Source organism: Saccopteryx leptura, chromosome 1, assembly GCF_036850995.1.
Source record: "Saccopteryx leptura isolate mSacLep1 chromosome 1, mSacLep1_pri_phased_curated, whole genome shotgun sequence".
NCBI lineage: Eukaryota > Metazoa > Chordata > Mammalia > Chiroptera > Emballonuridae > Saccopteryx > Saccopteryx leptura.
In genome coordinates, this window is record NC_089503.1 from 270,528,146 (window position 1) to 270,553,473 (window position 25,328).

Consider the following 25,328-nt stretch of genomic DNA (forward strand, 5'->3'; position numbering starts at 1 on the left):
GTACATTCTATCTCACTCTTCTTCCAGTCATTTTGCTGTGTTCTCTTTTTCTTTAATTAGATACACTCACTATATTACAGGACCTATGTTAAATGTGTAATATCTTTTAGCTTATTCGATCTTTAGTGGCACTAGCACAGTTGTCACATGTTAAAGTGGGCACAGAAAGTTGACACAGCTTCTCTATGCCCCTCCTCTGTCAAGTCTTCAGCACAGGCAGGGTCAGGGTTCACTCTTCTGTCATGAGCCTTCTGTGCTTTTGCTTTCTTTTCTAACCTCAGATTTTGCTCACACCTGTCTATGTCTGTTCTCAAAGAATCTATCCATTTCATTATCCACCTAACCTTTCAGCAGAGAGTTTGAACCTTTTAGAGTTGGCCTTGTGCTAAAGCTCCAGGCCAAGCCCTGGTCCTTAGAATAAGGACCCACAAGTGTCGTGGCAGGGGTGCCACAAGGTCCTGAGTCATCTAGCCTTAGCCTCTCCCTGGGAGCTTATCTGCTGCCACATACCAGCCGGCCTGGGGCTGGAGTAGTACCACATACCACAGCTCATCTAAACTCTGCCCTCTTCCTGTGCTGCTTGTCACAGCCCCCTCCCCACCCGTGGTTTGCACTCACCCTTCAGGTGTTAGTTAGCTCAGGGTCCCCGAGGGTCCCATCCGACCTAGTGATCTCACCATACTCATCCTGAGTCAGGAACACATGCTTTCTGTCAAATCACCTTTCTCCTTTCCTGTCTTACTCAGTTTCCCCGTGTCACAGGTGCAGCAGTTCTGACAGCCTCTGCTTGATTGTACTTCTAAGGAATGTCTTGGCCTACAGTGTTGTTACCTCCAAGATTTGCTTTGCAACAATCATAACACTCATGCTGTCCTTACAGAACCCTCTCTGAACCAAGCCAGATATTTATTCAAACGTTCTGGATGTTGCTGGATTATAGATCTATCATCATTACACATACATCTATTCAGTTATCTATCTCCCCTTCAGCTTATCTACTCATTTTTTTTTATTTTTTTATGATGAGCTAATTAACAAGAGGTAGACACATTGAGGTTTGGAAAAGAGATGTTAAAAAAAATCATTATGCGGCCTGACCTGTGGTGGCGCAGAGGATAAAGCGTCGACCTGGAAATGCTGAGGTCGCTGGTTCGAAACCCTGGGCTTGCCTGGTCAAGGCACATATGGGAGTTGATGCTTCCAGCTCCTACCCCCTTCTCTCTCTGTCTCTCTCTCCTCTCTCTCCCTCTCTCTCTCCTCTCTAAAAATGAATAAATAAAATAAAATAAATCATTATGCGTGTAAGGAGGAGGAGGCCATGCGGTAGTAGTCTAGAACCTAGTAGAAGGAAGGAGCTTAGCCCTTCTCCAGATTTACTGGTGCTGAAAACAGAAGCAGAATAAGGTATACATACAGTGAAGGGCTCCAGTTAGAAATGTCCAGTTACTGGGAGGTCTGGAATGTTAAATTACCCTGATGTCCCAGGGCCTGTGTATTGTCACTTTTCACAGGGAGTGGTTCCTCTGACCTCCTAAACACAGGCCTGCAGATAAAACCTGTGCCGTGCCTTCTCATCTCCAGTGTGCAAATAGGACAGAGATAGCACGGTTCGCGTGGAGAAGGCAGGCATGGCCTCAAGGTCACCCGCGCAGCGTCTGTGCGAGGAGGCGCGGTGCCCCGTCTGCCTGGACTTCCTTCAAGACCCCATCAGCGTGGACTGCGGCCACAGCTTCTGCCTGCGCTGCATCTCTGAGTTCTGCGAGAAGTCAGACAGCGCCCAGGGTGGCCTTTTTGCCTGCCCACAGTGCCGCGGCCCCTTTACGCGGGAGGGCTTCCGGCCCAACCCACAGCTGGCCAGCCTGGTGGACGGCGTGAGGCAACTGGGGCCGAGCGCCGGGTCCGCGGCTGTGCGATGTGCGCGGCACGGCCATGAGCTCAGCCGCTTCTGCGAAGAGGACCAGGCGGTGCTGTGCTGGGCGTGCGATTCCGGCCCTGAGCACAGAGGCCACCGCACAGCGCCGCTGCAGGAGGCCGCCCAGCGCCACCAGGTGAACTGCGCTTGCGGGCGCGCGGGCGGACCCACCGGGCCTGGAAGGGCCCTCGGACAGACAGACGCGGGCGCAGCGGGGGTGTCCAGTGAGCTGCCCAAAGACGTGGCTGGGTGCCAGCATCTGGTCTCCAGGACTCCACGCCTGCCCCCGCGCTCTCCCGAGTTCCCTCCCTCCTCGCCACCCCTGCGTGCCCCTGACACTCAGCGTCCGGTGCGCCAGCGCCCTCATTCCCGCGCTACCACCTCCCCCCAACCTCCATGCGACCCTGGAACTCCCCCTCCGAGCCTCGCCCCCAACAGCGCTCACTCAGCTGGAGGGGTCCCTGCCTTTGCTCCGTGGTAACCCACTATGGGACCACTCTTAAGGAGCTCAGATACACATTACTTGATTTGTGTTTTGTTGTAATTGTATAGATGCACATTACTTTAGGGTCCCTCTCTCCCCATGTAGCCTTCCCAGGTCATTTTCCTTCTAGTGTCCTTTACCGCTGTTCATGATCTGGGCCCACTGCTAGAGCTCTGGTGTGGAGGGCTGTGTTGTTTACTTGGGGCTTGGTTTCAGATGTGCTTCTATATGGTAAAAGCTTCCTAACCACTACCATTGGCATAATACCTTTCTTTTGCATAGTGTTTATCTCTACCTTAATTAATACTGTTACCAAAACAACCCTTGCTTTTGAGCTTTAGTAAAGAATAGCGCCTGAGAGGGCACAGGCTCTAGAGTAGGAATTTAGGAGCTAAGAGCACAGGCCAAGTCTTTATTCAACTCATATTTGGGGTCTTAGGATGTGAATGCTTCAATGGAGAGATGCCTCCTATGAGTATTTGATTTCCAAAAGGGATATCTGTGAAACTGTATGTAGAATTTTCCCTCCTTGTGCTCTTCAGAAGTTCTTGGACATAGTCTAAACATAGTACTGACATCAGGAAAGCTATCAGCATAAAGGTCAAGTCTTGTATAATATACTGACATGTTTATCTGAAATACCATCACAATGAAATAAATTAAATATACTACCTTTCTTACTTTTTTATTATTTTAAACTTAGTTTTATTGTTTTACATCAAGATCTGGGTTATTTATCCCCTCAACTTTCCCTTGGACTTAGCCTAGAAGTACCTCTCTGAGTTTGGTTTTTGGTTTTGGTTGCCATCTACAAAATTCAGATGCTGCCTATTTTCTTGCTAGATGTTTGCAGAATTTTTCTGCCTTCTTTTCATTCAGAAAGCACCTTATACAGCATGACTAGTTTAATATTTCTAGAGAAATTTCCTATATTTTAGTGGTCTTTCAATTAACTACCAAATAAATAACATCTGAACTTCTTAGCCTGTCAATCTTGACTTGCGAAGGCTTTATCTTCTGTTTCTATAGTTACCTTAAGCAGCCAAGACCCAGAAACACTAGCCTGATCACTGTTGTCTCCAAGCGCGCCTCCCTGATTTTGTTAAAATTTCTCCCATTGGAGGGAGCTTTTCTCCATCTAAGTGTTTCTATTCCTTGCAAACACTAAAATGAATGTCACTTCAGTTATGTTCAATCCTCTATGAATCCTGTATTTTTTCAGCCTAATTTGTGTTATATTATTAATTTGTTTTTTAGAAATAATTGGTGAGTAGGACTTGTGAATGACTTTAGCATTTTTTTCTGTGACTTATTGAATGACTGGGTGGAGTGTTAAATTGTGTGTGTGTGTGTGTGTTCTCTGTAAATGAAATGTGTTTACTTTTCTAGTAGGGAACTAGAGTTGAAAGGAGATTTAGTTTTCCTTAAAGTACTTTTTTACTCTTTGTAAAGATTTGCAACATTCTGTATTTTTTTTCATTTAATAAATACTGATTTACACGGTTTCTTGTCACCTAATAATATTAAATACTTTTCTGATTATAGAGTAGTATATAATTTTCAAAAGTTGACATACACAGATGTAGGAATAACATCATTTCTCACCTGAGCACTAACAGGTGAGGTTTTTAAATTTTTTAATGGAATGTTTCAACTGACCTCTGTTTAGTTTTTTATAAAATTTCATTTAGCCTGACCAGGTGGTGGTGCAGTGGATAGAGCGTCGGAGTGGGATGCAGAAGGACCCAGGTTTGAGACCCCGGGGTTGTCAGCTTGAGCGCGGGCTCATCTGGCTTGAGCAAAAAAAAAAAAAGCTCACTAGCATGGACCCAAGGTCGCTGGCTCAAGCGGGGGGTTACTCAGTCTGCTGAAGGCCCGCGGTCATGGCACATATGAGAAAGCAATAAATGAACAACTATGGTGTCGCAACGAAAAACTGATGATTGATGCTTCTCATCTCTCTCTGTTCCTGTCTGTCTGTCCCTATCTATCCCTCTATCTGACTCTCTCTCTCTCTCTGTCCCTGTAAAAAAATTAAAAAAAATTTTAATTTATTTTTTATTTTTAATTGATTTTAATTTATTGTGTTTACATAGATTCTAGTGTCCCCCTGAATGCATCCCCCCCGTGTTCCCCTCAACATCCACTTTGCCCCCCTCCCCCCAACAGCCTTCCCCTCCCCTCTAGGATTTGCTTTTCTGCTCTCTATAACTCTGTGTTATGTGTATATAATTTCACCAATCTCTTTCCCTTCTCTGATCCCATCCTATCATCCCCTTCCCCTCTGTCCGCTTTCCCTCTGGTCCCTTTCATCCCTCCTCTGTCTCTATTCCGTTCCTCAGTTCACATTGTTCATTGGATTCCTCAAATGAGTGAAGTCATATGATATTTTTCTTTCTCTGCCTGGCTTATTTCGCTTAACATAATAGTTTCCAGGTCCATCCATGTTGTCGCAAAAGGTAAGATTTCCTTCCTTTTCATGGCCCCATACTATTCCATTGTGTATTATGTACCACTGCTTTTTAATCCACTCATCCACTGATGTGCACTTGGGCATTTTCCAGATCTTGGCTATTGTAAACAATGCTGCCATAAACATGGGGGTGCATTTCTCCTTTTGAATCATTGATATGGTGTTCTTGGGATATATTCCTAAGAGTGGGGTGGCTGGGTCAAAAGGCAGTTCCTTTTTTAATTTTTTGAGGAATCTTCATACTGTTTTCCACAGTGGCTGCACCAGTCTGCATTCCCACCAGCAATGCAGGAGGGTCCCCTTTTCTCCACATCCTCGTCAGCACTTACCCTGTGTTGTTTTGTTAATGAGCGCCATTCTGACTGGTGTGAGTTTTAATTTGTGGTTTTAATTTGCATTTCTCTATTGACTAGTGATGTTGAGCATTTTTTCATCTGCCTATTGGCAATCTGTATGTCCTCTTTGGTGAAGTGTCTATTCATTTCTTTGGCCCATTTTTTGATTGGATTGTTTATCTTCCTGGTGTTGAGTTTTACAAGTTCTTTATAAATTTTGGTTATTAACCCTTTATCAGATGTATTGTTGAATATGTTATCCCACTGTGTGGTTTGTCTTTTTATTTTGTTCATATTGTCTTTAGCTGTGCAAACACTTTTTAGTTTGATATAGTACCATTTGTTTATCCTGTCCTTTATTTCACTTGCCCGTGTAGATAAATCAGCAAATATATTGCTGTGAGAGATGTCGGAGAGCTTACTGCTTATGTTTTCTTATAAGATGATTATGGTTTCCCGATTTACATTGAAGTTTTTTATCCATTTTGAATTTATTTTTGTGAATGGTGTTAAGTTGGTGGTCTAGTTTCATTTTTTTGCAGGTAGCTGTCCAATTTTCCTAACACCATTTGTTAAAAAGACTGTCTTTACTCCATTGTATGCTCTTACCTTCTTTCTCAAATATCAATTGTCCATAAAGGTGCGGGTTTATTTCTGGGTTCTCTGTTCTCTTACATTGATCCGTATGCCTGTTCTTATGCCAGTACCAAGCTGTTTTGAGTACAATGGCCTTGTACTATAACTCGGTATCAGGAAGTGTGATACCTCCCACTTTATTCTTCTTTTTCAAGATTGCTGAGGCTATTCGTGTTCTTTTTTGTTTCATTATGAATTTTTGGAATATGTGTTCTATATCTTTGAAGTATGTCATTGGTATTTTAATATGAATTGCATTGAATTTATGAATTGCTTTGGGTAATATAGACATTTTAATGATGTTTATTCTTCCTATCCATGAACACGGTATATGCTTCCACTTGTTTGTATCTTCCTTGATTTCTTTAATCAATGTTTTATAATTTTTTGAGTACAAGTTTTTAACCTCCTTGGTTAAATTTACTCCTAGGTACTTTATTATTATTTTTTGCAATAGTGAAGGGGATTGTTTTCTTAATTTCTCTTTCAGACAGTTCATTGTTGGTGTATAAAAATGCCTCTGATTTCTGAATATTAATTTTATATTCTGCTGCCTTGCTGAATTCATTTTTTAGGTCCAGTAGTTTTTTTACTGCGACTCTAGGGTTTTCTATGTACAGTATCATATCATCAGCAAATAATGATAATTTTACTTCTTCTTTTTCAATTTGGATGCCTTTTATTTCTTCTTCTTGTCTGATTGCTGTGGCTAGGACTTCCAGAACTAGGTTGAATAAGAGTGTTGAAATGGGGCACCCCTGCCTTGTTCCTGATCTTAAGGGGATTGCTTTTAATTTTTGCCCATTGAGTATGATGTTGGCTGTGAGTTTGTCATAGATGGCCTTTATCATGTTGAGGTATGTTCCCTTTATTTTCACTTTGCTGAGAATTTTGATAAAATGAGTGCTGGATTTTATCAAATGCTTTTTCTGCATCTTTTGATATTATCATGTGATTTTTATCCTGTCTTTTGTTTATTTGATGAATCATATTGATTGATTTGAAAATATTGTACCATCCTATATTGCAATATTGCAAATATTGCCTCCCCAGAATGAATCCCACTTGATCATGATGTATGATTTTTTACATGTATTGCTGGATCTGGTTTGCTAATATTTTGTTAAGAATTTTAGCATCTATATCCATCAGGGATATTGGCCTATAGTTTGTTTTTTTGTAGTGTCTTTGCCTGGTTTTGGAATGAGAATTATGCTGGCCTCATAAAAGGAGCTTTGAAGTTTTTCATCGTCTTGAATTGTTTGAAATAGCTTGAGAAGGATAAGAGTTAGTTCTTCTTTGAATATTTGGTAGAATTCACCTGTGAAGCTTTCTGGCCCAAGGCTTTTATTGTAATCGGTCTGTTAAGGTTTTCTGATTCTTCCAGATTGAGTTTTGGAAGATTATATGTTTCAGGAATTTGTTCATTTCACCTAGGTTGTCTAATTATTTGGCGTACAGTTCTTCATAGTATTTTTTTTTTACAATCCTTTGTATTTCTGCTGTGTTGTTACTTCTCCACTCTCATTTCTAATTTTATTTATTTGAGTCCTCTCTCTTTTTTTCTTGGTGAGTCTGATTAAAGGTTCATCTATCTTTTTACCTTTTTTTTTTTTTTGTATTTTTCTGAAGCTGGAAACTGGGAGAGACAGTCAGACAGACTCCCGCATGTGCCCGACCGGGATCCACCCAGCACGCCCACCAGGGGGTGACGCTCTGCCCACCAGGGGGTGATGCTCTGCCCCTCCGGGGCATCGCTCTGTTGCGACCAGAGCCACTTCAGCGCCTGGGGCAGAGGCCAAGGAGCCATCCCCAGCGCCCGGGCCATCTTTGCTCCAATGGAGCCTCGGCTGCGGGAGGGGAAGAGAGAGACAGAGAGGAAGGAGAGGGGAAGGGGTGGAGAAGCAGATAGGTGCTTCTCCTGTGTGCCCTGGCCGGGAATCGAACCCGGGACTTCTGCACGCCAGGCCGACGCTCTACCACTGAGCCAACCGGCCAGGGCTAACTTTTTACCTTTTCAAAGAACCAGCTCTTGGTTTTATTGATCCTCTGTATTGTTTTTTTAGTCTCTATGTCATTTATTTCCGTTCTGATCTTTATTATTTTCTTCCTTCTACTTCCTCTGGGCTTACTGTTCTTTTTCTAGTTCTTTTAGATGCAGGGTTAAATTGTTTATTTGAGCTCTTTCTAGTTTCTTAAGGTATGCTTGTAATGCTATGAACTTCCCTCTGAGGACTGCTTTTACTGTGTCCCATAACTCTTGAGTTGTTGTATGCTCATTTTCATTTGTTTCAATGAAAATTTTGATTTCTTCCTTGATCTCGTTGTTAACCCATTCGTTATTTAATAACATGGTGTTTAGTTTTCAAGTGTTTGAGTGTTTTTCAATTTTTCTATTGTAGTTGATTTCTAGTTTTATGCCATTGTGATCTGAGAAGATGCTTGATATGATTTTAATCTTCTTAAATTTATTGAGACTCGTTTTGTGTCCCAACATGTGGTCTATCCTAGAGAATGTACCATGAGCACTTGAAAAGAATGTATATTCTGCTGCTTTAGGGTGAAAGGTTCTGAAGATATCTATTAAATCCGGTTGATCTAGTTTGTCCTTTAAGTCTGCTGTTTCTTTGTTAATTTTCTTTCTTGAGGATCTATCCAGTGCTGTTAGTGGGGTATTGAAATCCCCTATTATTATAGCATTGCTGTTGATCTCACCCTTTATGTCCTATATTAGTTGCATAGATATTTATAATGGTTATATCTTCCTGTTGGATTGCTCCTTTTATCATTATGTAGTGACCTTCTTTATTCTTTTGTTTTAAAGTCTATTTTGTCAGATATAAGTATTACTACTCCAGCTTTTATATCATTTCCATTTGCATGAAATATTTGTTTCCATCCCTTTACTTTCAGTCTATGTGTATCTTTTGTTTTGAGATGGGTCTCTTGTAGACAGTATATGTATGGGCCCTGTTTTCTTGTCCACGCAGCTACTGTATGTCTTTTGATTAGAGTATTTAATCCATTTACATTTAGGGTTATTATTGATATGTAGTTGTTTATTGCCATTTTATTCTTTAAATCTACATTTCTCTTTTTCTAGATACCCTCCTCCTTTGTTCTGTTTACAACAGGCCCTTTAACATTTCTTGCAGCATTGGTTTGGTTCTAATGAATTTCTTGAGTTTTTTTTTTAATTTTGTCTGGGAAGCTTTTATTTCTCCTTCAATTTTAAATGATATCCTTGCTGGATAAAGAAGTCTTGGTTGTAGGTTCTTGTTCTGCATTACTTTAAATATTTTTTGCCATTCCCTCTGGCCTCAAGTGTGTCTGTTTGAGAGGTCAGATTCATCCTTATGGAGGCTTCTTTGTAGGTGATTGACTTCTTTTCTCTTGCTGCTTTTAGTATTTTTTCTTTATCTCTTAGCTTTGGTATTTTAATTATGATGTGTCTTGATGTATGAGTTCTCTTTGGGTTCCATTTTAGTGGGATTCTCTATGCTTCTTGAACTTGTGTGACTTTTTCCTTCATCAATTTAGGGAAGTTTTCAGCTATGATTTCTTCAATCAGGTTCTCTATCCCTGTTCTTTCTTTTCTCCTTCAGGAACCCCTATTATGCAGATGTTGTTTTTCTTCATGTTGTCACAGAGCTCTCTTAGAGTTTCCTCAGACTTTTTGGTCCTCTTTTCTTTTTACTGTTCTGCTTCTGTGCTTTTGCTTATCTTGTCCTCTAAATCGATCCTCTGCTGATTCGATTCTCTGCTTCGTCCAGCCTGCTTTTAATTCCTTCTAGTGTAGTCTTCATTTCTGATATTGTTTGTCATTTCTGTTTGATTCTTTTTTATGATTTCAATGTCCTTTTTGATGCCAGCATCTCTTTGTTTAGGTGCTTGTTTTGTCCATCAATGGTTGCTCTAAGATCCTTGAGCATCCTTACAATCATTATTCTAAACTCGGCATCTGGTATCTTGGCTATTTCCATTTCATTCTGTTCTTTTTCTGGGGATTTCTCTTGTTGATTCATTTGAATTGCACTTCTCTGTCTTCTCATTTTGTCTCTGTATAGTCTAGATACCACTCTAACTATGGTTGTTAGGTTCTGAGCTGATGCTCTCCATATCTGGCCACTGATGTACCAACCCTGGACCTCCCTAGCTAGAACCTGGCACACCAGTGGTGGTCATTGCTTTTGACTGGTCCTTAATAACCTTGTTGGAGCTACAGGCGATTCTGAATTTGTGGGTGCCTCTGCTGGGCCCTGAAGCCATTGTAACTATCAGCTGCACTTGTAGGCTGACTTTTATTTATTGTTGGCCAGTGTGTGTGGCCTCTCTATTCTTGATGTGAGGTCTTTCCCTGGGCCCCCCTCTGCCTCTGCCTCCTCAGGCACCCAGGCACCAGAGCGAGCTTGTGGGCCATAGATCGGGCTACTCCGCGGGCACGGGGGACTCCTTGCCTTGCTGGGCTCTGCCCCCCTGTGGGCGTGTGGCACCCCTCACCAGTTATCGCTCCCATGGGCGTGTGGGATGCCTCTTCTGGCTCTACCCCTCTCCCTTGCAGTGCAGGCCTCTGGGCTCCGCCCCTCGTGGTTGCTTCACGGGCTGCCTGGCTCCACCTCCTGCAGATGTGCGGCACCACTTGCCGGGCTCCACCTCCTGTTTGCATGCAGGATGCCTCATCTTGCTGTGATCTGCGCCACGCTGGCGCAGGGGACACATTGCTTCATAGGGTTCTGCCCTCATGGGCATGCGGGAGGCCTTTCCTGGCTCTGCCCGCTGCCGCTGCAGTGAGGGCTGCCTCACTGGGCTCCGCCACCAACTGCCCACATGGGCCAGGTGATGGGGCCACCACCTCAGCCAGGCCCTCCTGCCCTTTGGAGGGTACTCAGCAGGTTGGGGGGGCATGTAACCCAGACCTCAGCACTCAAAACCTGTGTCCCTGATGTGCCCCCCTGCTTCTAAGTGTCTCTCTGCACTGACTGGAGCAGGAGAGCCTCTGGTGTGCAGGGTAATTGCTTCCCTTTGCTGGCTTGGTTCTCCCAGGAAGAATGGGCACTTTAGGTTTGGGGAGTGACCCAGTACAGGGGTCAGGGTGGCTGTCTCCCACAGTCTCTTCCTGTTTCCCCTAGACTACACTCTTCTCTCACAACTCCAGTCCTCTCAGTGTTCCCTGCTTCCGGAGCCCCAGGTAAGTGGCTGTGAACGAGGTTTTCTGCACAGTCCCTTTAAGAGGTAGCCTGGGTCTGAGAGTTCTGTCTCCCTCTTGGAAACAGTAACCTGACTCTTCTTTCAGCTAACTACTTTGCATACGCCTCCTTTAGTCTCTGGGGCTCCAGTTCTAGGGCTGAAGGTCCATAACTCTCCCAGAAACCCACCCCGCCATGAGAGATCTTCCAGGTCGCCGCTCACTCCTGGGAGCAGGACAGCCCTTTCTGTGTCTCCACTTTTCCTACAAGCTCAATGTGGTTCCTTTGGTGATGCTTGGTTATAGATTCCTCTTAGTTTAGTCCAAAGTTGGTTTTTGAAAATGATTGTTCCTAAGTTAAGTTGTAATCCTCTTTGGTTCTGGGAGGTAGGAGTTGTAACATCCTCCTACTCCATTGCCATTTTTCCTCTCTCTGTCTAGTTTTTATACATTCCTTAAAGCAGATTTTTTCAAAATTGGTATCACATTACATAAAATACACATATTTTAATTGGCTTTATAATTTTGAATATTTCTTGGTATTAAACACCTTATTCTTGTTATTAAGCACATTATTTTAGTTTCATCTTGTTAATGTAAAATATAGTTTTGTTTTGTTTTAAGTGAGAGTAGGGAAGATACAGAGACAGACTCCCGTATGCACCCCACTGGGCAACCCGGTCTGGGGTGGATGCTCTGCCCCTCTGGGGTGGCTGGCAACCCAGCTATTTTTAGCACTTGAGGTGGAGGTTCCTGAGGAACCAGTCAGCCATGGCTGCAGGATAGGAAGAGGGAGGGGAGGAAGAGGGAAAAGGAGAGAGAGAGGGGAGAGGAAGAGATGGGAGAGGGAGGGGTGGAGAAGTAGATGGTGGCTTCTCCTGTGTGCCCTGACCCAGAATTAACCCTAGACTTCCACATGCTGGGTCAACACTCTACAAATATGTTTTTCTTACCCCTGACTTTTAACATTTTGATTAGTTACAATTTTACTATTGTGAATAATGCCATCATGAACATATATTTAGATAAATACTTGAAAATGTCTGGCATTAACATTTAAAGTGTATTTATGTTTAACTTATTTATAATGAGGTTGGACATGTTTGTATGTTGATGGAGACCTACCTGTTTTAGGTGATCTTTGTAGCCCCTGACACACCTAGTTAGGAGAGGTAATGCATGAGGACTCTATAATGGTCTTAGCAATATCTTTCCAAACAGGCAAAGCTCCAGACTGCCCTGGAACTTGTGAAGAAAGAGATGGAGGAGGCCTTGACTCAGGAGGCCAATGTGGGAAAGAGAACTGTCGTTTGGAAGGTACGAGAATGTTGTGACTTCAGGAGGCTTGCCTGTCTGAAGGGTCCAAATTTGGGCCATTATATCATTCTTCCTTGCTCCAACACTTTTTTTCACATCTGTGTCCTTCTTATCTATAACCCCAACCCACATCATAAACAGCTTTGCTGATCTGGCTTGCACTGTAATTCACTGCCTCATCCCTGCAACCTCCAGCAGTCTTACACTGTCATTGTGAATATAAAGATTGTATTTATGGATGAATGAGTAATAAACATTTTATAGCATTGATGTAGATGAAACATAGCTATATGTGATCCATCATACATAGAAGAATATTAACTAGACATTCAGTCTCTACCATATACATTTTCTCTATTCTATACATGATTGGGTCATTGTTTTTTTAAGCTACTTATACACACATACACAGAATGGTTCTCATTTGGGTGGTTTTGCCTTCCTAGGGTAATTTTACAATATTAGTAGATATTATTTATTGTCACAACTTGAGGTGGGGGTTCTAGCATCTAATGGATAGAGGCTAGAAATGCTGCTAAGCACCATTATTTAATATTTTTTCATTATAATTTAAAACTTTCTTATAATATAATCTAGTTTTGTGTACCTCTTTTGTTGTTCTTACTTAAGTATTAAATGCATGAAATAATAAACTACCTTTCAGTATATCATTTTTTTATACTTAAAATGGTCATTAGGGCAGAGAACTGGTTGTTAAATTATTTGAATCCCACTGGTCATATCCTCTTTTTGTATTGATCTCCATATCAAGAAAAGGGTCTTACATTTAAAAAAATCTACACAGTTATTCTAAAGTAGAGATGATGCTAAGATTCCTGTGCTAAGCCAAGCCAAGTAATTGTCATGATCTTTACTGAGAATGTATCCATGTGAGCCAAATACAAGAAGAACAGGTTTAATAAGATAAACTCTAAATTCTACAAAACTTTTTTTTTTTTTTTTTACAGAGACAGAGAGAGTCAGAGAGAGGGATAGATAGGGACAGACAGACAGGAATGGAGAGAGATGAGAAGCATCAATCACCAGTTTTTTGTTGTGACACCTTAGTTGTTCATTGATTGCTTTCTCATATGTGCCTTGACCGCGGGCTTTCAGCAGACCGAGTAACCCCTTGCTCGAGCCAGAGACCTGGGTCCAAGCTGGTGAGCTTTGCTCAAACCAGATGAGCCCACGCTCAAGCTGGCGACCTCGGGGTCTCAAATCTGGGTCCTCCACATCCCAGTCCGATGCTCTATTCACTGCGCCACCAACTGGTCAGACTACAAAACTCTTTTCCTTCCTATATCTGTAAATATAATTGTAGTACTGGAAATGATAGTATAAGAGAAAGATGCATTGTAGCCAAACCTCTTCTCACCACATCATCCCTCATGCCCTACTTGTGAGTCATCAGCCCCACTCCTTTTTAAAACTTCTAGTTTTAAAAAGAAATTTACTTTTCACATTTGAATGTCTTTTGAAATATCCAAAAGATTTCTTATCCTTCTGCATTCTCCTTTTCAGAAAGTATACTTTTGAGGTCTATCTGTTCCGGATTCTTTTTCTTTTCTTTTCAGAGGTAGATGGTTTTGTATCCTGTGCCTTTTAATTTTTCTTCAAACAGCTCAGAGGATTGGGACCACTTATTTTCTTGCACTTTTTTCTTCTTTTCTGCTCAGGGGTTTTCACTAAACCCTGTTCCTCTTCGAGTTACTTGATACTTTGCTTCTCATAAGTTGAGACAAGCTGACCTGATTCTACTGCCTTAACAAAGGCAATCGTTTTTGGAAAAGTTTTGTCCAAGACTATAGTGTTCTGAATAATAAACATAAGAGGAATTCCCGGCCTTTTTCTCAGTTTCATAGACAAATTCTGATCCTGAGATGCCACAAAATGATGATGAGGACTTCCCTCTTCAACCATGGAAAGCAGACATTCTGATCCACTCACTGCATTCTTGAAATGGGAACAATTTTGAGCCTGGCCTTTTTGTGTTGTCAGTTTTGCTCCATATAAGTCCTTTCCCAACATTTCTAACTCTTTTAACACACACCTGGTGGTGCACAGCTGTGTCTCCCCCATCAGGTAGCGGGGAAGTGTTCCTGCAGCTGGGTGCGACCTCGCCGCACCGCCTGACTGAAGGTACTGTCCAGCACGATCTAGTACGGCTAGTGGACTCCGAAGTCCGCGGAAGAAAGAAAGAAAGAAGCCCAGATGTTGCAGAAGAAGCCCAGATGCTTCTTCGCATGTTATGTCTTGTGATCTTCATGCCTAGCTTCCACGGACCGAGGCCACGGGACCATGAGGAACCGGAAACACACCCTTCATCGCGGCCTGTGACGCCGTTACTCTCAGAAACGCTATTATTAATTTCTTAAAGGTGATAGTTTATGCTCTTTAATCAAACCAAGATGGTATCTTTTTTTAAAAGGACCAGGGAATTAAAAATGTGGAGATACTGCAGGAGAGTAATTTGCCTATTACATTCAGTTGAGATAGTAACAATGCTATGTCAAAGTATATTCCTTAGGTGTAATAAAAATTCATAGAGGTGAAATTTGGGTAGAAATAAATTAACTCCCTGAGGTTAAGACTACAGTCAGTGGTCTGAGGATTGCTTAGCTCTTTCTGGGCTCTGGAGGTAATGCTGGCCCCAGGGTCCCACAATGCAAGACTGTGAAGGGACATTCACATTCTCTAATCTCTAAGCCATTCCTTCTTTGTATCTATAGACCAAGGTCTCTGTTCTCTCTTCATGACCTCACTGTTTCTGCACAGTGCTCCTTCTAGTGACCCCTCTGATAGTAAATTTCAACATCTCTGTTAGTGACTATGCTAAAGAATTTAGTAGCCATTCAATTCTAATACCCTTACTCCTCTTTTCCCACATTTTATATGTGGTGCCGAAGCTTGAATATAAAAGTGCATTGTCCTCAAGTCCAAATCCATCTCTTTCTTAAACTCTTAGTTTGAAAGCTCTGTCAGGCCACATGTTATGCCTTTTTTTTTAGCAATTTATTTTGAAATGATTTTTTAATTTTTAATTTTGTAAAATTTATTTTTAACGTATTGGGATGACATGGTTTGCTAAACCATACAGGTTTCAAGTGTACAACTCAATATAACACCATCTGTACACTGTATCGTGCACCCCACCCCATACAAAGTCTTTTCCATCCCCATTCCCTCTTTTGCCGCCCTATACCTACCCCCACTTTCCCTCTGGCTATTCTCCACACTGTTATCTGTACCTATGTGTTATGTATCTTTTGGATAATCTCTTTACTTTCTTTCATCCAGTCCCTTCACCCTCACTCCCCTCTGACGACTGTCTCTCCGTTTCATGTGTCCATGCTTCTGTTTCTATTTTGTTCATCAGTTTATTGTGCTTATTAGATTCCATATAAGAAGGAATTAATAATCAAAATTTATAAAGAACTTATAAAACTCAACACCAGCCTGACCAAGCGTGGCACAGTGGATAGAGTGTCAGACTGGGATGCAGAGAACCCAGGTTCGAAACCTCGGTCGCTGGCTTGAGCGTAATCTCATCTGGCTTGAGCGTGGGGTCACTGGCTTGAGTGTGGGGTTATAGACATGACCCCATGGTCACTGGCTTGAAGCCCAAGGTTGCTGGCTTGAGCCTAAGGTCGTTGGCTTGAGCAAGGGGTCACTCGCTCTGCTGTAACCCCCCCCCCCATCAAGGAGAAAGCAATCAATGAACAACTAAGATACTGCAACAAAGAACTGATGCTTCTCATCTCTCTCTCTTCGTGTCTGTCTGTCCCTATCTGTTCCCCCCCCCCGTCAGAAAAAACTAAACAAAACAAAACTCAACACTAAGAAGGTAAACAATGCAATTAAAAAATGGGCAAAGGACCTGAATAAACACTTCTCCAAAGAAGATTTACAGATGGCACAGGCATATGAAAAAATGCTCAATGTCACTAATCATCGGAGAAATGCAAATTAAAATCACAATGAGCTGTTACCTTACACCTGTCAGAGTGGCTATCATCAATAAATCAACAAACAAGAAGTGCTGGTGAGGGTGTAGAGAAAAGGAAATCTTCCTGCACTGTTAATGGGAATGCAGACTCTTACAGCCATTGTGGAAAATCGTGTGGCATTTTCTCAAAAAATAAAAAGTGGAAGTACCAGTTTTTAAAATGAGCCAGGGAGTCCCCAGGGCTGGAGAGAGCCTAGCTCACAAGGGACATGGCCTTTTCAGTCGTCACTGCCCCACGAAGGCAGCAGCAGGCTCTGTGCCTGGCCCTGATGGCACTCAACATATCCTTCCAGGAGAAAGTGGAATTGCAAAGGCAGCGCTTCAGACTGGAGTTCGAGAAGTTTAGCGGCTTCCTGGTCCAGGAGGAGCAGCTGCAGCTGCGGCGACTGGAGCAGGAGGAGCTTGCCACGCTGGGGAGACTCCGTGATTACCAGAGGCAGCTGGCTCAGCGCGGCCAGGCCTTCCGGGAGCTGGCGAAGGAGCTGGAGGAGCGCTGCCAGCTCCCTGCCCTGGGGCTGCTGGAGGTGAGGCAAGGGAGGTGCCCTGCACACAGCCACATGGGGAGACACCCTTGAGCTTCCTAAAAGCGCATTAGAATCAGAAGATCCCACAAAGTCACACCTAATAGTTCACACTGAAGAGAAAAACCTAAATATTTTTAACAATTAAACTTAATTTGATGATTTGCTTAACATGAAACAGAAAAAGGCTGAAACATTTCTTAAAACTTCACAATCTATCAATGACTATATTGCCGTATTCTGAGATGGCCGATTCAGGAAATCTTTGGTAACCTGTCTCAGGCAACAGCCAAGCATGTAAATAAATTTTAAATAGTCCAAGTTGGAATGTTCACATTAAATTTAAGGCAAAGAGTTATATTGCATGCCTGCTCCAGGCACAGCGTCAAATACATGGATGCCTCTTGCTCACATTCTCTGTGGGATTATAGAATAGAAAAATAACTGGGAGAAGGAAACATTCATTTCAATCTTCCATTAAGGCATTAATCCAAGTGAACTGGAAAAGCTGTCACTGATGGATGCATGTCATCATGAAAGAACCACTGTTATAGAAAGTTTCTGGACACCCTTTATCCTATTTCATCCCTTTGACTTCTCCCTTCCCTTCCCTTCCCTTCCCTTCCCTTCCCTTCCCTTCCCTTCCCTTCCCTTCCCTTCCCTTCCCTTCCCTTCCCTTCCCTTCCCTTCCCTTCCTTTCCTTTCCTTTCCTTTTCCTCCCTCCCTCCCTCCCTCTTTCTTTCTTTCTTTCTTTCTTTCTTTCTTTCTTTCTTTCTTTTTTTCTTTCTTTCTTTCTTTCTTTCAGTGAGAGGAGGGGAGGCAGAGACAGTGACAGACTCCCACTTGTGTTGGGAAGAGGATGGCAAACCCACTTGGGGGAGCTGCTCTGCCTATCTGGGGCATTGCTCTGTTGCTCAGCAACTGAGCTCTTCTTAGTGCCTGAGGTGAGGTCTTGGAGCCATCCGCAGTGCTAGAGATCAATTTATTCCAGTTGAGCTATAGCAGCAGGAGGGGAAGAGAGAGAGAGAGAGAGAAGTGAGAAGGAGAGGAGTGGAGAAGCAGATGGGCACTTCTTCTATGTGCCCTGACCGGGAATCAAACCCAGGACATCCCATACTGGCCAATGTTCTACCTCTGAACCAACTATCCTGGGTCTATTTATAGGGATCTAAATTAAGTGATTCATATCCTCATATAAGTATGATGACTAAGCACAATGGTGGTCATTACAAAATATATTTAATTTTATTCATTTTGTCTTCAAAATATCTATATGTAAGTCAAAATTACTGTTGTTATTGTTGCTATATCTATATATTTCCTTGTGAGAAAACTAAAGGTCAGAAAGGATTTTGTTGTTTAATTTTAGATAGTAGGTAAACACATATACTTCAGCATTTTTAATAACATTCATTGTCTTATTATGTCACAATATGACTTATTTAAATGAGCACTTATTAACACCAAATACATGTCAAAATGATTTATAATATAAGTCCTAGGGAGGATATACTCAAATAATTTATTTTTATTTTCATCCTCACCTTTCCCTTTCCTCCACAGGATCAATAGGCTACATTTTACATACAATGGCCAAGATCAAGGCTTGCCATAAAAAGTAAAACTCATTGTTTTCCTACTTTACAAAAATTATTCTGATAAGTGAACTTTTTTTTAGAGGGAGAGGAGAAATGTAATGCAGTTGATTTATCTAATAATCTACTTTGAGATGAATGGTGAGTTAGGGAACCTGCTCACAAAGTGAATACACAGATATGGTGTGTGGTTCAAAGAATGAGGAATTTGGGGTTTCCTTACAGAAACCTTGAGAGTAACATTTTATGTCTGTACCTTTTACTGTTTCTCAAACACATTCTGCAGATATTTAAGATTATTTTTACCCTAATTCCACATATATCTGTTGCAGAATATAACTATTAAAATATCCAAATGTTAAAAAAAATCCAAATGTTAGACTTATCAACTTGAAACTAGTTTAATTGGTAGATATTATAAGAATTAACCTAAACTTTGTGTAGGCTGATTTTATTCTCACAGAAGCAAACTGATTCTATTATTTTAAATTCATGAAAGAATTCAACAACAGCCTATTTTTGGTGTTTATTAAGAGAGATTCATGTCTCCTATACTTTGTCTTAATAGTGATTACTAATAATTCCTAAAGAGATATGCATGGTTTGTCCCCTGTCTGTCAAAAGCAGTTATGGCCTCGAACTCACACCTGCTTGTATTTTTCTTTTACTTCCAGGGGATGAGAGAATCCTTGATCCGGTATGTTTAATTTCCGAAGCTAAGGATGGGTTTGGAGAGGCTGAGGAGGTTGGTAGATGCTGAGAACTGTGGGTTTTGTGCTCTTCTCAGAAGTAAGAGTGTCCCACAGCTGGAACCAGAGACCATCCCCTTGGAACTGAAGACAGTTTGTCGCATCCCTGGGATGAGAGAAATGTTGAGGAAGTTCCAAGGTAGGTTGCACCTTAGAGCTTGGGATAGGGGCTGGAAGGGATGGTGCCTGGGGTCTGCTCATACACCAGTTAAGTACAGTAACAAGCAGAACCCACGGTTTAGTGACTGAAGTCAGCTAAGTTATTTTGAAGTCATGTTATTGGTTTATTACTGGATTATGAAGGGTTTGGTTTCACATCATCTCACTCTGGAGCTCATGTAGCAGCCCACCTCCTTATTGGTAGCATGGGGGACTTTATGGTGAATCAGGCACTGCTCCTGAGGGCACACATGGTGACATAGTGCACATGGCTTCCTGACCATAGTTTTGATAGCAATTGGTCCTATGGAAATGCCAAACTGTAATGGGATGGGAAAGGGTACCGTGCCCAGAGGAGAGAGGACAGGGATGTGTGTGAACAGTGCTGATGCCATATAAACTGCATTTGGTTAGAACAGTGGGCTTAATTGTCCTGAAGCACTGAGGTTGCTGGTTCGATTCCTGGTCAGGGCACATATAGGAACAGGTTGATGTTCTTGTCTCTCTCTCGCTCTTTCCATTCCTCTCTTTAAAAGTCAATGAAATAAACATTTTAAAAAAGAAAAGAATAGCGAGCTCAGTAGCTATGACAGGAGTAACATTAGTTTCAACGAGTCTGCATTTTCTTGTTTATAAAATGCTAAAACAGTATTGTTTGAAAGACTAAGCATAACATATTTGAAAACAGAAAAAAGCATCAGTATGAAAGTATTGCAGAGTATAATAAGTTTGTTTTATCTCATTATCTGTCAATTTGATGAGTTGCTTAAATTAAAGAGTAAAAAAAGCCAAAAATGATCAATCAGTTACTTTCATGTAGGAATAACTGTGGTGCCATAAATTAATTGGTTTGGTCTGATTATGCTATTATTTAAAACAACACAGATTCATTTTTAAAATGTTTTTTGTAATCCAACTTATACCAAGTAATGAAAATAAACTATGACTCTATAATGGTTTCACTACTTAATTGGAAATGGCTTTGTCCCACAGGGAGAAAACCCAGCATTAGCAGTCTTGTGCAATGATTTCAACCATGTTCTGAGATAGGTAGACTCATATATACCAACTGTGTAAATGTTTTAAATCATGCTCTCAGAATCCATGTCCTCATACTCCCAATGCCATATATAGAATTAAATAATCATTAATCAATTCAACAAATAGTATCTTTTTTATACTGGCCACTTTTCTAAGCATTGGAATATATAATTGAATAACAACAAAAATGCTACAAATCCCAACCTCATGTTGCAAATATTTACTTAAATTATTCAATACACAGGAAATGTTAGAAGATGATACAGAATATTGAAAACAAGGGGTAAGATAAAGGTGATCAGAAGTTCTGGGGCTAGGGCATCTACTTTTTTTTTTTTTTAAATAATTTTAATAGTTATTTTATAGTTATTATCCACTAACTTTACTTTATTTTATTTATTTATTTCTTACAGAGACAGAGAGTCAGAGTGAGGGATAGACAGGGACAGACAGACAGGAACAGAGAGATGAGAAGCATCACTCAGTTTTTCGTTGCACATTGCGACACCTTCGTTGTTCATTGATTGCTTTCTCATATGTGCCTTGACCGCGGGCCTTCAGCAGACCGAGTAACCCCTTGCTTGAGCCACCAACCTTGGGTCCAAGCTGGTGAGCTATTGCTCAAACCAGATGAGCCCGCGCTCAAGCTGGCGACCTCGGGGTCTTGAACCTGGGTCCTCTGCATCCCAGTCCGATGCTCTATCCACTGCGCCACCGCCTGGTCAGGCATAGGGCATCTACTTTTGAATTTTGTGATTGAGGAAGACCTGACCCAGGGGATAACTCAGCAAACATCTGATCTGAAGGAGAGACTTCCAGAAAAAGAAATATAAAAGATGTCTTCCAGGTGCTGTGAGGAGACCTCTCCTTTGTGGGCCCAGTCAGGAGGAGCACAGGACTGTGTAGACAGGCCACTGAACAGGATGCGTTATCTCTGAGTGAACTGAGGAATTAGGTGAAGTGTTGTAAGTGGAGAAATAGCATGATTGGATTAATATTATGTGGGGATCATCCTGTTACTGAGACTCAGTTAGAAAGGGGCAGGTCTTGAAGTGGGAAAAGCAGTTGGGACCTTTACAATACTTCAATCAGAGGTCATTATGGACTGGGCCAAGGCGCTGGTATTAGGGGTGCTGAGAAGTGGACAGGATCTTGGCATATTTTGAAGATAGAGTTGGGGAGATGTGCTTCTCAATTAGACAGATGTCAGAGAAAGAGAGCACTCATGTGTAGTTTCCAGGTTTAATTATCCAGAACTGACATAGTGAAGTGTTGTTTCCTTTGACGGTATAACTGCAGGTAAGACAGAAGAAGGGGAGCTGGGTTTTGGACATATCAGTGTGTAAAGAATATTAAACATGCAAAGGTAGATGTCAGGTTGTCAGATGAATTTACAAATATGGAGTTTTAGGAGAAAGGTCTAGGCTAGAGCTATGCATTTGGAATCAGCAAGCTTATTCTTGAAATTTTAGTTAAGGCACCGAGCCAGCCAGCCCAAGAACATATGGGAGTGAGATGAGAAAGAGAGAAGAGATCTCCATCCTGAGACTATTGGCTTTTCCAGTGGTGGTGAATAGGAAGAAGAGAAAGCAGCAAAGAAGACTGAGAAATGGAGAGGGAGGGAAAGCATAATGACTGCTGTTTTGCAAAAAGAAGGGAGGTTTTCCAAGACAAAGGGTTTCTCAACGGTGTTCAGTGCTACAGAAAAGGTGTTTAAGATGTCTACTCTAGTCACCTTTTTGGACATTATTGGGAAAATGGACACGTGAGGTTCAATTAGGGTATAGTTCTTTCAGGGTGAGCAAGTTGAGTTTAAGAGAGATGGGGTAAAGAGCAGAGTTAGAAATAGGCTGCATAATTTCTTTTCTTGTAAATGAAACAAAGAAGGCTCCTGGAGCAGGAATGATGTGTAATATATAACATGTTAAATAGGCATAATGATCCCACAAGATTGACATTCAGACCCTGCTGCTTACAGTTCCTAGAGTTTGGGGAAACAGTGACATGAAGTCTTTGTCTCTGAGTCTCATCATCTACAATGTGAAGATGATAATGGCCACCTTGTGGTGTTTTCATGGGTCAGCATCAATGGTGTGCTACCTGTGTAACTTACTCAGGTATGAGCATCAAAAAAAAAATCACTAGAAATGATTTAGAGACAAATAAAAATGGCAGTTGGAGTAGTGATATTTATTATTGTGATACTAAAAATAAAACTATATTAATGAAATTTTATATTTTTGATTGCTTATAAAAACATTCAGAAAGCACTGGATATTTCCCATTCTTCCTTCTTTTCTGAGGAGATTTCATATGTAGATTTATGTAGTAATTATGTATACAAGTAAAATTTCACATCAACTTCATTGGGATTGTACAGTATCAGTATTTATGTCCTATTGCTGTCTAACAAATTGTCACAGACTTAGCTACTTAAAACCACACTCATTTATTAGCTCAGTGTTCTGCAGATCAAACTGCTAGGTGAAGTCAGGGGGCTTCTTTGCTTCCAGTTTCACAAGATCAAAATCAAGTTGTTGGCAGGGCTAAGGTGCTATGAAAGGTTGGGGAAGAATTACTTCCAAGCTAACTTAGGTTGTTAGCATCATGTACTTCCAGGTAGTTGTAGGACTGAGATTTCTATTTCCTTGTTGAGATCACTTACCTTTCTCCTCATGGGGCGTCCCCTTCATCTTTACAGCGAGCAATGACAAATCAAATTTAAAATTTTCTGATTATCTCTTCTGCCACCAGCCTAATAACCAAAGAAAACTTTCGAATTAAAAAAAAAAAGATTGATGGCCTGACCAAGCAGTGGCACAGCAGTGGATAGAGCATCAAACTGGGAGGCTGAGGAATCAGGTTCAAAGCCTTGAGGTCATTGGCTTGAGTGGGCTCATTGGACTTGGGCGCAGGCTCACCAGCTTGAATGTGGGGTCTCCATCTTGAGTGTGAGATCATAGACATGATCCCATGATCACTGGCTTGAGACCAAGGTTGCTCGCTTGATCAGGGGTCACTCCCTCTGCTAGAGCTGCCTGGTCAAGGCACATATGATAAAGCAATCAATGAACAACTAAGAAGTCTCAACGAAGAATTGATGCGTCTCATCTCTCTCCCTTCTAACCTGTCATTGTCTGTTTGTCTCTCTATCTCTTGCTTAAAAAATAAATAAATAAAATAAAGGTTGATGTAATTATATTAGACACACCCAGATAATCTTCCTCTTGTTGCAGAATTTAACAATTATAAAAGTACCACCAGAGTATGAAGGTTGTGGGTTCTATCTCAGAATTCTACCTACTACTGTAATATAGCTTTGAAAGTGGTGTAGTTCACATTAATGATTTTTTGTAGTTTTTGAGAAGAAAAAAATACATTACAAATATTTTTTTGTGACAGAGACAGAGAGAGACAGAGAGAGGGACAGATAGGGACAGACAACAGGAAGGGAGAGAGATGAAAAGCATCAATTCTTTATTGCGGCACCTTAGTTGTTCATTGATTGCTTTCTCATATGTGCCTTGACCCAGGTGAGGGGGGGGAGTGCAGCTATAGCAGACCGAGTGACTCCTTGTTCAAGTCAGCGACCTTGGGCTCAAGTTGGTGAGCCTTGCTCAAACGAGATGAGCCTGCGCTCAAGCCGGTGACCTCGGGGTTTCGAACCTGAGTCCTCTGCGTCCCAGTCCAATGTTCTATCCACTGTACCCATTGCCTGGTCAGGCTCATTCCAAATAGTTTTAAATTTTATTTTGAATTCTAAAAGATCTTCCTCAGAGCACCCAAGTGCTTTGGTGTAAACAAGAAGATGGTAAGTGGTCATGTACTTGTTTTGTCACAGCATTGGTGATTATGTCTTCAGTGGTGCAATAATGAGAGCTCTGGATGTAAAGGAGCAGTGGAATACACCCAAAAGTAGTGAAGAATATTCTCAGTGACATGCAAGGTGAAATACTTACTGTGTTTTCTCTAGGAGTTGTTAGAGAATGAGGAATGCTGTGACCATTCTCCTTAATATAATGGCTAAGTGTTTACTAGCTTTTTCCATTCTTTTTCATGTCTCATAAATTTTTTTTCACAGTTGATGTACAGCTAGACCCTGCCACAGCACATCCTAACCTCCTCTTGACTGCTGACTTGCGCAGTGTGCAGGACGGAGAACTGTGGAGGGATGTCTCCAACAACCCAGAGCAATTTGACACGTGGCCCTGTGTCCTCGGTTTGCAGAACTTCTCATCAGGCATGCATTACTGGGAAGTCATGGTGGGAGAAAAAGCGGAGTGGGGTTTAGGAGTCTGTCAAGACACAGTGCCAAGAAAGGGGGAAACCACACCATCTCCTGAGAATGGAGTCTGGGCCATGTGGCTGCTGAAAGGGAATGAGTACATGGTTCTTGCTTCCCCATCAGTGCCTCTCCTGCACCTAGAATGGCCTCGTCGCATTGGGATTTTCTTGGACTATGAAGCAGGTGAACTCTCGTTTTACAACATCACAGATGGGTCTTACATATACACATTCAGCCAACTGTTCACTGGTGTTCTCCGACCTTACTTTTTCATTTGTGACACAACTCCTCTTGTCTTGCCACCTATGACAGAAGCAGAGTCAGGAAGCTGTGCATCCAGGGGTCATTCTGAACCTGCTTCTAATGTTAGAGATGACCATTTTTAAAATTCTGTCCTGAGATACACTCCAAGCATAGCAGTTGTCTGGAGGTGAGTGGAGAATATGCAAATGTGAAGCCTCAACAAATATTTCCATTCAGGACAGTACTTTAGTCATTGTTGCTAAGGAAATTTTCCCACGAGACAAAAGACAAAATATGAAATATTTGCATTTGGACAAGCATTGTGAAATAAAATCATATTAGAAATGGAATATTCTCATCACTATCCAGATGGTTCCACGTGCT

General features: G+C 41.7%; 1 protein-coding gene and 1 pseudogene across 3 annotated transcripts; one reads left to right on the forward strand and one right to left on the reverse strand.

Annotated features, from left to right (window-relative positions):
• Positions 1 to 1,620: 1,620 nt before the first annotated feature.
• On the forward strand, positions 1,621 to 25,328 carry TRIM58 (tripartite motif containing 58). Of its 3 annotated transcripts, XM_066361111.1 has the most exons (6): positions 1,621 to 2,048; positions 12,247 to 12,342; positions 16,645 to 16,875; positions 19,142 to 19,164; positions 19,255 to 19,355; positions 24,498 to 25,328. In XM_066361111.1, exons 1-6 carry the CDS (start codon positions 1,629 to 1,631, stop codon positions 25,085 to 25,087), a joined length of 1,461 nt encoding a protein of 486 aa, XP_066217208.1. In that variant the 5' UTR covers positions 1,621 to 1,628; the 3' UTR covers positions 25,088 to 25,328. The 3 variants fall into 3 exon arrangements, with proteins under 3 accessions (XP_066217208.1, XP_066217210.1, XP_066217209.1); XM_066361113.1 differs by lacking the exon at positions 16,645 to 16,875; XM_066361112.1 differs by lacking the exon at positions 12,247 to 12,342.
• On the reverse strand, positions 13,841 to 14,670 carry LOC136397505 (rRNA-processing protein UTP23 homolog pseudogene; annotated as a pseudogene).

Coding starts and splice junctions, on each gene's coding strand:
- TRIM58 (XM_066361111.1), top strand. CDS start 1,629: ATGGCCTCAAGGTCACCCGCGCAGCGTCTGTGCGAGGAGGCGCGGTGC. Junction 12,343..16,644: donor AGAGAACTGTCGTTTGGAAG/GTACGAGAATGT, acceptor ATATCCTTCCAG/GAGAAAGTGGAATTGCAAAG. Junction 16,876..19,141: donor CTGCCCTGGGGCTGCTGGAG/GTGAGGCAAGGG, acceptor TTTTACTTCCAG/GGGATGAGAGAATCCTTGAT.